Genomic DNA, 15,086 nt, shown 5'->3' on the forward strand with positions numbered 1-15,086 from the left:
ATTGTTGACTTGCATGAAGCTGGAAAGGGTTACAAAAGTATCTCCAAAAGCCTTGATGTTCATGTGTCCACGGTAAGACAAACTGTCTACAAATGGAGAAAGTTTAGCACTGTTGCTACTCTCCCTAGGCGTGGTCGTCCTGTAAAAATGACTGCAAGAGCACAGCGCAGAATGCTGCATGAGGTAAAGATGAATCCCAGAGTGTCAGCTAAAGACCTACAGAAATCTCTGGCACATGCTAACATTTTTGTTGACACATCTACAATAAGGAAAACATTAAACAAGAATGGAGTACATGGGAGGACACCATGGAGGAAGCCATTGCTGTCTAAAAAGAATATTGCAGCACGTTTGTAGTTTGCAAAAGAGCACCTGGATGTTCCACAGCACTACTGGCAAAATATACTGTGGACAGATGAAACCGAGATTGAGTTGTTTGGGAAGAACACACAACACTATGTGTGGAGAAAAAGCACACCAACATCAAAACCTCATCCCCACTGTAAAACATGGCGGAGGGAGCATCATGGTTTGGGGCTGCTTTGCCGCCTCAGGGCCTGGACGGATTGTTGTCATTGATGGGAAAATGAATTCCAGAGTTTATCAAGACATTTTGCAGGAAAACGTACGACCATCTGTCCGCCAACTGAAGCTCCGCAGAGGATGGGTGATGCAACAGGACAATGACCCAAAGTATACAAGTAATTCAACAAAACAATGGCTGCAACAGCACAGAATACGCCTTCTGGAGTGGCCCAGTCAGAGTCCTGACCTCAACCTGATTGAAATGCTGTGGCATGACCTTAAGAGAGCGATTCACACCAGACATCCCAAGAATATTGCTACACTGAAACAGTTTTGTGAAGAGGAGTGGTCCAAAATTACTCCAGATCGTTGTGCAGGTCTGATCTGCAACTACAGGAAACGTTTGGTTGAGGTTATTGCTGCAAAGGAGGGTCAACCAGTTATTAAGTCCAAAGGTTCACATACTTTTTCCTCCCTGCACTGTGAATGTTTACATGTTATGTGCAATTAAACCATGGCAACATCTAATGTTTGTGTAGTATTATGTTCAGCAGACTGTGTTCTTCTATTGCTGTGACTTAGATGACATTCAGAGCACATTTTATGCCCAATTCATGCAAAACTCCATGAAATCCCAAGGGGTTCACATACTTTTTCTTGCAACTGTAGACCCTCAAAATGGCTCTCTAAATTAAAAAAAAAGTAAGTTTTTATTATCTCAAGCAAATTTCACCTAAGTAGTTTATTGAGCAAAACTGATAGTTTCTGCTTTAGCAAAATTGGTAATTTCACAGCAAAATCAATTTCACTGATATAATTTTGCTCGGTCCCAGTTGTTTGTTACTGAAATTTGATGTAGCAGCAGCATCTTTCTGCTCCGACAACATAAAATAAAAGGCACCTAAAGCACTTACCTAAGACTTTATGGTAAAACATTAAGGTAATTACAGCCTTTTTCTAAATGCATAAACATAATTATATGCAGATCATGGGGGCAGCACTGCAATAAGTGCTTTTGTCCATGGTTGAAATCCATCTTTAAATATATCCATAGAAAAAGGCTCTTAGGAAAACATCACCCAGTACAAGCTATGAATTGTTCAGTTAAGAGATTGTAAATCATTTCTTGCTAAACATTCCAAAGCACAACAACCCAAAAAGCCACTTAAAACTGACTAATGCTGCAGAAAATGACATGTTTTGACTTTTCCTAAAAATGAATCACAGTGAAGAATGGCTTCAGAATACAAGTTTTTTGGTACAAAGATCCCATAGCATGACCCTTCCTAGCCTCCCTCCACAAAACTTCATGTCAGTGTCACCATTGGGGCTGTATAAAAATAATATTATTCAGGCTAAAAGTTAACTTAAGGAATTTAAATTAATGTTTAAAATACTAAAACACCTCTTGGGATAGGAAGGCATCCCCACATGCTTGCATGTTATTATTGAGCACCCTAATTGTCCTGAAGGACAAGGACATGGCGCCTTTCTTATGCAGTATTCTCACGTTAGGCCTGGACTGGGGCTATGGTTTCACAGGAAGTGAGCTGAATAAATCAGCTGTATATTATTAGACCAGTTCAGTCCAGGATTTCTCACTATGGGAATATACCTCACTATAGGAATATACCCATAACATATAATATAGCCACCCACTGGTTTTCAGGCATTCCCTGCTATATCGTGAACACAAATACAATTACTGAATACATATATGTTTTCATTTCTAACCATAGCAGCCTGTGAGTCATCGTAGACCTTCTAGTCAAAGTCCTCTTTGCAGTTCTCTTTAGGTCAGCATGCGGCTAATGCCCTTATAATATATTGACATTTTTCTGTGCTTACGCCGATGGCATTAATGATGGGAATCAAGAGATTGGTAAGTGTACTATTTTTTTTTTATTCATGTTCACAGAACACAAAAGAGATACATTATGTCCCAATTAAATCAAACAGATGCTGCAGCACAACTAGTTCAGAACAAGTCATTCTGTTTTGTAAATAGCATGGCATCAGAATGAATACAAAGCCAAAAAGGTGATTCAAAAATAGGATTTGGGAATTGCATTCTAATATGGGTGGCTAAGTAGCATGACCCTTGTTGAATTTTTTGCATCTTCAGGTTTAAAATATTTGTAATAAATTGGATATAATTCTTGCATGTAAATATAAAAATATAAAAATAATCCCCCTGCGCTCCACTGGTAAGAACAAACACAACCCCAAATATATGCAAGCTGCTACCACCTATTCCCAATACCACAGGATGTATGACATAAAAAAAACAATATTGGTAAAGCGCTTCACATGAAAAACTAAATAAGTAGGTGCAATGATATAAAAATACATATAAAGTGACCACACTGTATTGAAAGGTATATATAACTAGTGCTAAATAGTCCCCCAAAAAAATATATAAGTGTCAAGTGCTGAAAGTGCAAAACAGGTCATGTGTTTGCTGACTAGATCGTGCCAAAATACAGTATATGCACAGTAAACATAATACACAATAACGTTGCACACGCTAACTGAAAGTGGAAAGTGCTCAGTATGGGTATGAATATTGGTTAAAAGTAAAATCCACAATAAAATACAAAACAGGTCATGCGTTTGCTGATTAGATTGTGCCAAAATACAATATATGCACAGTAAACATAATACACAATAGCATTGCACACTCTAACTGAAAGTGACAGGTGCTCAGTATGAGTATGAATATTGGTTAAAAGTAAAATCCACAATAAAGTGCAATAACAAAGTGCTTGACATTTCATGTGCAAACAAACACCGCGATGTTAGTGCTTCAATTCTTCACTCCAAACATGATGCGTGTTAGCATGCCACACGTGTATATGATAATCCAAAAGTGGCTAAAGTGCCTCCTCACCTTAACCATGCGACCCCTAAGGGCCACAATGCTTTAGGTAATATTGCTCCACCAGACTGGGGATCTCTGTAATAATACTCCTGTAGTACCACTCGATCTCCTCTGCCAGGTCACTTATGCCCTCAGATGGTAATACTCCCGGGATAATCACAAGGCCATAGAGAGGTAGACAAAGAGAGCCTCCATAGTGAAATGCCGTTTATTCCATATAGCAGATGAAAACAAGCCAAAAGAGAACACTCACAGTATAGCAGATACAGCTGGTCTCTCATGTGCTGTGGATGTACTGCAAGGTGCTGGGTGTTCAAAGATGGCATCTGCCGAATGTGCGTAACCGGAAGTACGTCACCACGCTCTACGCGTTACTCCACGATATCACGTGGCTTCATCAGGACCTGTTTTGCACTTTATTGTGGATTTTACTTTTAACCAATATTCATACCCATACTGAGCACTTTCCACTTTCAGTTAGCGTGTGCAATGTTATTGTGTATTATGTTTACTGTGCATATATTGTATTTTGGCACAATCTAGTCAGCAAACGCATGACCTGTTCAGCACTTGGCACTTATATATTTTTTTGGGGGACTATTTAGCACTAGTTATATATACCTTTCATTTTTTTTGCTAAAATGGATTATGAAAGTGGTTTTTATGTATAATTTATAACAGTGGTCACCAAACTGCGGCCCGGGGGCCAGGTGTGGCCCTTTGCTTGCCTTCATCTGGCCCTCGGGGCACTTTTCCACCCACTGATACAAGACACTATTCCTTTCCTCCCACCAACAATGGGAAACAATTACTGCTACTGACATCAACAATGAGGCACTATTTTTCCCATTGACATCAACTATGGGGCACTATTCCTCCCATAGACACCAATGAATGGGGCACTATTCCCCCCACTGACACCAATGATTGGGCACTATTCCTGCCACCGACACCAGCAATGGGGTACTATTTCCCCTCAATGACACCAACAATAGGACACTATTTCTTAAACTGACACTAGTGATGGGGCACTATTCGTCCTACTGATACAACTGGACACTATTCCTCCCGCTGACACCAACAATTGGATACTATTCCTCCCACTTACACCAATGAAGGGGCGCTATTCCTCCCCCTAATATCAAAGATGCATTGTTTACTCCCACTGATGCCTGGACAATTTCTACTCTCAATGGCCACACTCCGGCCCCCCAAAAGTCTGATGAACAGTAAACTGGCCCTATGTTTAGAAAATTTGGAGACCCCTGATTTATAGCATGATTTATATATTTTGGTTATAAGTTTCTAGAATTAGGTTAATGTCTTTTTTTTTTTTTTAAAGCATCGGGCAAACCCAGTTGATTGGGCACTCTTTAATCCGAACAAGGACTATATTTATGACAGCTTTAAAATAAAGAGTAACTCCTCTGTAACGTGGACTGTTGCAAATAGCTTAGTGTTTACTGTGAAGCTTTGTAGAATGTGGCTTATTTACTGAACAAATTATATTAATATTAATAGTAATTCTTCTTATTATTAATTTTGTTATTACAATAAAAAAAATGCTAGAAACATTGCACTGTAAAGCAAACAGTACAGCTAAGCCTGTGTGAAGGTTTCAGTTGTAAAGATTACTGTCAAAGGTAGAGTTTCCAAGTAGGGCAGTTTTGCCTACTTTTATTATAATACAACCGGATTACTCTCACACAGGGGCAGGGGTGGACTGACCATTTGAAAACTCAGGCACTGCCCGAGGGCCCGGGGTCAGTAGGGGGCCCCATGAGATGCCCCTGGTACCTTTCATAGGCTTTTTTGGGTGTGGTTTGAGTGTGGGCGAGGACACAGGGGCCCCATGATCCCCTATTGCCCGGGGGCCCCATGAGTTGTCAGTCCGCCCATGCACAGGGGTTATTCAGCATTACTCACCCAGCCTCCTGGTTTCCTGTATAAGCACAGCTACTCTAGTCATCAGGCTTAAGCCGGCCATTCATGAATCAAAATTCAGCCAGTTCAATAGGGACCTGATGAATTTCTCTCCGTGTATGGGCTTGCTGGTTCTACACATGTTGATCGACTTGAGTACAACCATCCTGTCAGGTTTTTCCTGAATAATCAGTGCCGCAGGCTATAGCCACTGCTCATTGTATCCATGTATTCTGATGGTGGGGAAGGGTCCCAGCCGGCAGAATACAATAACACAGTGGGAATGTGTGCATGGGGGAATTGGCTTATTTTCTTTTTCTTCAACCCACTGGTTGAGACTGGGTTCACACTAATGCGGTGTGGGACACCGCATGTAATTCGCACAGGAATCACACTGTGTTCCTGTGTAAATTACATGTAATGTCTGTATGGCTCAAATTGCATCGCATTTGCACCATAAAGGTGCAGGACCCTTTTTTTTACCCATACCTGGATTACATGGGTGTTCTCACCCATGCAATGTGATTGCTGGCAAACACACTGCATTTTGCAATTTGTTTCGGGGTGTAATTAATTTAACATTGACACATGCACTACATCGCATGAACGCCATGCAATTGCAATGCGGTGTGGAAAATGCACAGGATTCACAACATTAGTGTGTACTCGGTCTCAAGGAAAAAAATGAAGGTGTGGCCTCTCTTGGGGCCACTATCTAATCCTTCACAGACAATCTTCTTTGTGCACATACCCACACTGATGCTCCCAACAGCTGTCCCAGCTGCATTGGCCCAGCCCTGGGCCACAGGCATTCCCAGATTAAAAGAGCTTGCGTATAGCTGCACAATCAGGGAGTGCTGATTGACAACAAATGTGGACCTAGGATTAGAAGATTCATCCCACCCAACACTCTATGAAGCCTGAAGGCTCCAGGACGTAAGACAAGAACTTGCTGAGCCCTGAGAAAACCTACAAGCTTTTTTTCTGTCTACAAGACGCCTATCCTGAAGCCCATCAGCCTGCATGGGTACAATCCCTGGTTTTGTCGCAAAAACAGCCCATTTTGCTGCCAAAACATCCCTAACCCATCGTGGCATAGATGACACTAGACCTCTGAAGGTATGCTGTGGTATCTGGCCGTCAGAAGCAGATCCTTTATGTCCTGTAAGTTGCAAGGTGGGGACTCCATGGATCAGACTTGTTTTTTTAGCACATCTCACAGATGCTTGATTAGATTGAGATCTGAAGGGCATGGAGGCCAAGACAACACCTCAAACTCACTGTTGTGATTCTCAAATCATTCTTGAGCCATACCGTTTCCATGAAGGGGTGTACTTAGTCACCAACAATGTTTAGATATGTGGTACATGCCAAGTAACATCCACAAGAATGGCAGGATCCAAGGTTTCCCAGGAGAACATTGCCAAAAGCATCACACTGCCTCCGCTGGCTTGCCTTTTTCCCTTACTGAATCTTGGTGCTATCTCTTCCCCAGGCAAGCACACACACCCAACCATGCATATAATGTAAAAGAAACCATTATTCATCAGGTCAGGCTACTGTCTTTCATTGCTCCATGATCCAGTCCTGATCCTCACATTCCCATTATAGGCAGTTTTGGCTGTAGACATAGGTCAGCATGGAAAACCTGACTGGTCTGCAGCTCTGCAACCCTATACACAACAATCTGAGATGCAAATGTTTTCTGCCTTCAACACATCAACTATATGGACAACATGTTTACTAGCTGCCAAATATATCCTACAACTTTCAGTTGCCATTGTAAAAAGATCATCTAAGTTGTTCACTTAACTCTCAGTGGTCATAAAGTTATGGCTGATCGGTGTATATTTAAATACTGTGTATATACACTCACTGGCCACTTTATTAGGTACACCTATTTAATTGCTTGGTAACACAAATTGCTAAACAGCCAATCACATGGCAGCAACTCAAAGCATTTAGGCATCTAAAAGGGGATTTAAGTGACTTTGAAAGTGGCATGGTTGTTGGTGCCAGGTGGGCTGGTCTGAGTATTTAAAAAATTGCTGATCTACTGGGATTTTCATGCACAACTATCTCTAGGGTTTACAGAGAATGGTCCGAAAAAGAGAAAATATCCAGTGAGCAGCAGTTGTGTGGACGAAAATGCCTTGTTGATGTCAAAGGAGAGTCGGCAGACTGGTTCGAGATAATAGAAAGGCACGCTATCATGTTATTATGGACCAAAATCTCTGAGGAATGTTTCCAACACTTTGTTGAATCTATGCCACAAAGAATTAGGGCAAAAAGGAGTCCAACCCAGTACTAGCAAGGTAATAAAGCAGCTGTTGAGTGCATGTACTGTATATATACACACATATATATATTTTGTTATTTCAAGTTACACTTTTCCCTGTAAAGAATTGTATGGTATGTCACTGTTGCATAAATACACAAAATAATACATTTCATACCTTGAAGAGGATGTTGGCTCAGTGATTTGACGTTGCATTCGTGCATGTTTCATCAAATGTTCTTTCAAGGCATTTTGGACCTCAGCAGGAATATCAGGTGAAGTGTGACTGATTTTCATTGCCCCCTCTTGCATCTTCACCGAATGCTTGCCATTCTGCTTAATTTCCTTCTTCTCATTAGTTTCCACCATCTCTGGTGGGGCGCTGGGGATACAGGGAGGAGCAACCTGTGCGGTGCAAGTGAGCGGTTTACTACGCCAACAGGGCCAGCACAGCTTCCAGAAGACGAAGAGAGAGACCACCAAGAGTGCCAACCCACAGAAACTGACCACCACGGCAAGGAGGCTGACAGATATATCTGTAAAAAGAGAAATATATTTTTTAAAATGCTTCTGCCCCCTTGAAAAAGTCCCTGCATTTGGTTCTACAGTTATGAAAAGTCTTTTTCTTGTGACACTTTGCCACTTTCTTGCACATGGAGGGTTGGGTCTCTGAGTGACCAATTTATTCTTTCTGGTTCTCCTTGTTTATAGGGTGCATTTTTTAAGGGTGTATTTAGGGTAGTTGTTTTTTAAATTTTGTTTTAGTTTTTTTTTGCCCTTTTGAGTATTCAGTCTCAATTTGTATACTGTTGCTTTAACTATTTTAATTCTACATACAGCATATGTAAACCCTCACCTTGTAAAATAACCCATTCAGCTTAAAAAAGAAACGAACGCAAAACATTTGTGCATACATATAAAAAAAGTAATAAATACCTTTTTCTCCTTTTGTGTAAGTGATCACATACCCTTTGTTCTGAATTGCATAAGGATCTTATAGAGCTGGGGAGGAGAAGCAGCAGCACACTGATCTTCTCAGGGAATGGTCTGGGAAAAGTCTGACTATTAGATTAGCTCCCAGCACAGGCAAAACACTACAAAAAGAACAAACCGGGGGGCACAAGCACATTACCAATGATTTATTTAAAAAAATTTAAAATAATGACAAATGGGTGCTCACAAAGGTACAACATATGAGAGCATTAAAAACCACAAGACGCTATACAATGCAGGATAAGTATACTCCAACAACACCCCGCTATGCTGGCTATGCGTTTCGGAGGTGCACCCACTTCTTCAGAGATAAGCATTTATCATTATTTGTTTAATAAATAATTGGTAATGCACTAGGTCAGGGGTGGGCAAACTTTTTGACTTGAGGACCGCAATGGGTTCATATATTGGACCCGGGGGCCGGACCAAGAGTAGATGAATGATGTGTATGTGTCATCCATAGTAAGTATAGTAATATTCCCCCATAGTAAGCATAGTAATTAATCCCCCATATAGTAATTCATTCCCCATAGTAATTCATCCCCCATAGTAATTCATCCCCCATAGTAATTCATCCCGCATAGTAATTAATCCCCCATATAGTAATTAATCCCCCATAGTAATTCATCCCCCATATAGTAATTCATCCCCCATAGTAATTCATCCCCCATATAGTAATTCATCCCCCCTATAGTAATTCATCCCCCATAGTAATTCATCCCCCATATAGTAATTCATCCCCCATATAGTAATTCATCCCCCATAGTAATTCATCCCCCATAGTAATTCATCCCCCATATAGTAATTCATCCCCCCTATAGTAATTCATTCCCCATATTAATTCATCCCCCATATTAAGTCCCCAAGTCCCCCCTGTGTCAATTCACTTACCTTTGCTCCGCGCGTTCCTCTCGCCGTGTTCCCGCGCTGTTCCGGTGTAGCATGAAAATCTGTCTCCTATGAGGATCTGTCCCCCTCGACGTATCTGCGCATGTGCCAGTTTCAGGCATTAGCAGCCGATCGGCGATCTCCGGCACATGCGCAGATACGTCGAGGGGGACAGATCCTCATAGGAGACAGATTTTCATGCTACACCGGTCTTCAGGGCGGACTGTGAGAGGAGCCTGGCGGGACCCTAGCTCCGCGGGCCAGATTAAAAGGTCCGCCGGGCCGTATACGGCCCGCGGGCCGTAGTTTGCCCATTGCTGCACTAGGTGCTTGCGCCCCACTGTTTGTTCTTTTTGTAGGTATGCAATAGATTCCCCTGTTTGAGGAGGGCTGCATCCACCAAGAAATCTGGGCATTTATGGACCTGTTGTTTCATAAGTCATACCCAACTGTGGAGGACCTCTGAGCGCTGGAGTCATTATTTTTCTTTGTGTTGACAGGCAGAAAACTGACCACAATATGCTCTCCTGCCTAGTGTGGTCAGTTTTTCATAATAAAGCTGGCAGGAGGGATTGGCAGGAACACCAGGGATTTCAAACAAAGAAAGTTACACAAAGGTAACAGGATACATTTTTATACAAGTACATAGTGCAGCAGGCACATACCAGAAATATGAATTTTCGGGTTGACATATTTGTTAATTTTGACTGTCTGTTCTTTTCTTTTTGTGACAAAAAATTATAATAATGAGGTCAATGAGGGACTTTTTTGGCACAATAACAGGTCCAATATAGTAAAAGAAATATACAGGTGAAAAATTAGAATATCGTGCAAAAGTTCATTTATTTCAGTAATGCAACTTAAAAGATGAAACTAATATATGAGATAGACTCATTACATGCAAAGCAAGATAGTTCAAGCTGTGATTTGTCATAATTGTGATGATTATGGCTTACAGCTCATGAAAACCACAAATCCACAATCTCAGAAAATTAGAATATTACATGCAATCAATAAAACCAGGATTGTACATAGAACAATATCGGACCTCTGAAAGTATAAGCATGCATACGTACGCAGTACTTGGTTTGGGCCCCTTTTGAAGCAATTACTGCCTCAATGAGGCGTGGCATGGAAGCTATCAGCCTGTGGCACTGCTGAGGTGTTATGGAAGACCAGGATGCTTCAATAGCGGCCATCAGCTCTTCTGCATTGTTCGGTCTCATGTCTCTCATCTTTCTCTTGGCAATGCCTCATAGATTCTCTATGGGGTTCAGGTCAGGCGAGTTTGCTGGCCAATCAAGCACAGTAATCCCACGGTCATTGAATCAGGTTTTGGTGCTTTTGGCAGAGTGGGCAGGTGCCAAGTCTTGCTGGAAAATGAAGTCAGCATCCCCATAAAGCTCGTCTGTAGAAGGAAGCATGAAGTGCTCCAAAATCTCCTGGTAGACGGCTGCGTTGACCCTGGACTTAATGAAGCACAGTGTACCAACACCAGCAGATGCCATGGCTCCCCAAATCAACACAGACTGTGGAAACTTCACACTGGACATCAAACATCTTGCAGTGTGTGCCTCTCCATTCTTCCTCCATACTCTGGGTCCTTGATTTCCAAATGAGATGCAAAGGTTGCTCTCATCAGAAAAGAGGACTTTGGACCACTGAGCAGGAGTTCAGGAGTGGTTGTTCAGGAGTGGTTTGACAAGAGGAATACGACATTTGAAGCCCATGTCCAGGATCCGTCTGTGTGTTGTGGCTCTTGATACACTGACTCCAGCCTCAGTCCACTCATTGTGAAAGTCCCCAACACTTTTGAATGGCCTTGTCAGGGAACAAGAAGATCTCCGCAGCGCATGAATCTGCGCATGTGCAGGATCCCGACAAGGCATACAGGCAGGCGGGCACTAGGACCCAGGCGCGCCTGTCGCCAATGACGGCACCGGGCAGGCACTAGGACCCAGGCGCAACTGTCGGCACTGGGCGGGCTATTTAAAGAGCACCTCGGTGCTAATTCAGTGCTGACTGGTCTTCAGCTTCCCCCCTGTGTCCTGCCTGTTTCTATACGTGTTCCTTGTTGCTGACCCGGCTTGTTCCTGACTCTGAGTACTCTCCTGTCCCTGGTTCCTGACTTTGGCTCTGATCCTGACTTTGGCTTCTCCCTCTGATTCGGTACCACGCTGCCCGACTGTTATGACCCTGGCTGTCCTGCAACTCCGCTCCAATCCTGTCTCCTGGCTGCATACCTGGCTCTGCCGTGCATCTGGCAATCCACCGAATCTGCCTGGGCTATCGCTGCAGTACCCTAAGCAACTTATACCCTGCCTACCAAGGCCATCATCCGCAAGAGCCACAAGCAAACCACTGGCGCTCTTGTCCCCCTGGTCCCTAGACTACCTTTGTTCCAACGTCAGCGGGGTCAGGGCTAGTGACACAAGTGAGGCCAACCTCGTCAATTCAGTCTCCCATCAGGTTTCCTTCCTTATAGAGGGTGTCAATGATGGTTTTCTGCACAACTGTCAGGTCAGCAGTCTTTCCCATGATTGTGATTCCTACTGAACCAGACTGAGAGACCATTTCAAGGCTCAGGAACCCTTTGCAGGTGTTATGGCTTAATTAGCTGATTAGAGTGGGACACTTTGAGCCGAGAATATTGCACCTTTTCACAATATTCTAATTTTCTGAGATTGTGGATTTGGGGTTTTCATGAGCTGTAAGCCATAATCATCACACTTATGACAAATCACGGCTTAAACTATCTTGCTTTGCATGTAATGAGTCTATCTCATATATTAATTTCACCTTTTAGGTTGCATTACTGAAATAAATGAACTTTTGGACAATATTCTAATTTTTCGAGCTTCACCTGTATATGGCTCTTAGGAACCATTTAAAGCAAACCTATCACAACACAGGGTCACTTTGTCCAGAAGATCACCTGTAAAAGATATATAAAAATATCAGTATAAAGAGATATAACTATACTTATCTTACAGGTATCCTGTGTATTGAAATACTGCTGCTTCTCCGTTCCCCAGATACTGCAAATAATCTACACCAATGTTTCTCAACCTTTTTCAGTCAAGGCACCCTTTTAAATTATGCACAATCTCAAGGCACCCCTTTCCAAAATGTAAAAAACCTAAACTAATAGTTTTACAAAATGCTGCAACATCCACACACGTATGACACCCAACATTAGAAATGAAATATTCTTCCAAAGAAAATATACCTTTGCACACTGGTACTGCTTAGCATTCCAGCATTTTTCTTTTCTCTCCCTCACTCAACTAATGTGACGTGCTGATGGAGAGGAACAGGTGAAGGTCAAACAAGGATTCTGTGCAAGCATCCAACATCCTCCTTATCAACTGATGACATCATTAGATGTTAGGACGTTGATGGCTGGAAGGCTGTAATGGTGCACACCAGGTGAAAACCTGTGGTTTTGTGCAACTAAAAGGTAGGTTTCATCCATCCATTATCTTGTATACAATTTATGGACAATTATTAGGCATTTTGTCAAGGCACCCCTGAAGAAACCTAAAGGCACCCCAGGGTGCCTGGGCACCCTGGTTGTAAAAGGCTGATCTACACTGTATACTCTGGTGTGTAATATACCTGTTCCCCTGCTAGCTACTGTGGTTCCTCCTGCTGGATCATTTGGCACCATAGGATTTCACAGAAATGTCACCAAATTGTACTGGAGTAAGTATAAGCAGCTGGTGTTGCAGGCATATAAAGGGACAGTTTCCTTTATTCTGGGGTGGGGGCAAGTTCACTTCACAATTTAAAAAAAAAACTGAATAAAGGCCAGATTCAAACTTCCGCATTGCAGTAAAGTGTTTGTTACTAACGGCACAACCACAAAGTCCATGGTAGTTGTAACAGAACCGACCCAGACTGCGCTTGAGTACTTTCGTAAGAATACCACTTCGGACAGAACACTGAAAACAGACACCACAGCCGACCATACAAGACTAGAATACGCCAGTCTTGAAGTAAACCAGGAGGTAGTCTAGTTTATTTGAACACAGATACAAGATATATACACTCAAGGGACAATCCCCCCTCCCTGCATAATGACACAGGGCGGGGAAATCTACATTTAGTAACAAGAGACACAAAGGTATTCAAACTTCACAGCAGCAGACAGTCCCATCAGGAGGGAGGGCTGCTGGAGACACCCCCCCCCACTAAGCTAATACACATAAACACTTACAGGCCATAATAGTTTGCTCCAAAGCCAGACAAACAATCGAACAATGGGATGCAGCCACATGACATTAAACAATCAACAACCCCCACCCATCTCCTAAACATGTCTACACAGTCTGAGACAAAGCCTACACAATAATAGGACAGATCACCCTGCACCCCTAACAGGCACAGGGTGATTTAAACATAAGAGGGATATGGGGAGCTGAGACAGGGGTCTCCCCACCTCTCCAAAGTGAGCTGGGTTCCATGGGCCCCCCACCCAAAGTGACTCCCATCACAGTAGTGTGTTGCCATGTGTTGCGTTACAAAAGGTCATGTGCAAATTCAAGCATGTTAGGATGCATTGGCTGCCTTAATACAACGTATTTTAGCGCACAACATAGCGCATGTTGACATGTGTATTCATACAATGCAAAGAAGTAAAGGGGCTTTCAAGGTTATTAACAGAAAGAAGACAAATTATCAAAATAATAATACAATCAGATTATGAAACAATTGTACTAAACATGCTGGGGCACCAAAACACTAGTAGCAGAGATATATTTTATGCATAGTGCTATATTCTAAGTATTTCTTGTGACATTTTTATATATTAGCATAATTGGGTAGCATCCATTATTGTCCTGCAGTGGATAGATGTATGCCCCACCTGCTTTGTATAAGCAGAAATATAGGACCAGCTTGTGTTACACATGATGACTTTCTCACAGCCATCATTATGAAAGTCATTCTCAGCTTTAACCAATTCCATCTTCTAATTATTGCCTCTTTTCCCTTCAGTTTATTTTGCTGACCTTTTCTGCTGTCATCAAATGGTCTAATTAGGCAATGCATTGCTTCCTGTGGAATACATCAAATTTTTATGTATGGAAGAATTGCTCAGAAACCAGAAATATGAAATAAGAAAAGCAAGATGTGTACAAACATCTACAATGAGGGTACAAGACTTACTACCGAGAATAGAAAAATATGAATGAAACATGTTTTCGTTCTCATTCTGCTGCTTCTGCCACTGAGACACCTAGGTCCTTCCTAATGCCTCTTTTAAAGAGAACTAGTCATGAACGAGCTTTGTAAGAATTGGAATATGCATCTTTACTTATGCTGGTTTATTGAATGGGACGTTTCTCTAATTTCAAAAGTTTGCATGAACACTGCTGAAAATCCTTGATTGAAAGTCTGGAACTCAGAAAAGGAAAGGGGCGGAAAAGGGACAGTGAGACTGGGAGGAAAGCACTAGATGATTTTGGATGTCCTCGAGCCAGGAAATACAGTGGGCTCTGTCTGATTTGCTGCAGTTTCTAATTCGCATTGTGAGAGCCTACAGTGTGCAGTGAAATCAGAGCAAAGTATTTCAGAGGAGGAGCCTGTACAACTGTC

The 15,086-nt window shown here is 42.2% G+C and overlaps 1 protein-coding gene across 1 annotated transcript in view; it reads right to left on the bottom strand.

Annotated features, from left to right (window-relative positions):
* Nucleotides 1–15,086, bottom strand: part of SYT10 (synaptotagmin 10) — a 99,914-nt gene that overhangs the window by 61,805 nt on the left and 23,023 nt on the right. Inside the window, exon 2 of the mRNA XM_089671703.1 lies at nt 7,786–8,143. Coding sequence (XP_089527829.1) covers nt 7,786–8,143 — 358 coding nt within the window. The remainder of the gene's footprint in view (nt 1–7,785; nt 8,144–15,086) is intronic.

This window comes from Staurois parvus, unplaced genomic scaffold (genome assembly GCF_062004578.1).
Source record: "Staurois parvus isolate SC_StPar_1 unplaced genomic scaffold, SC_StPar_1.0 ptg000114l, whole genome shotgun sequence".
Taxonomy (NCBI): Eukaryota; Metazoa; Chordata; class Amphibia; order Anura; family Ranidae; genus Staurois; species Staurois parvus.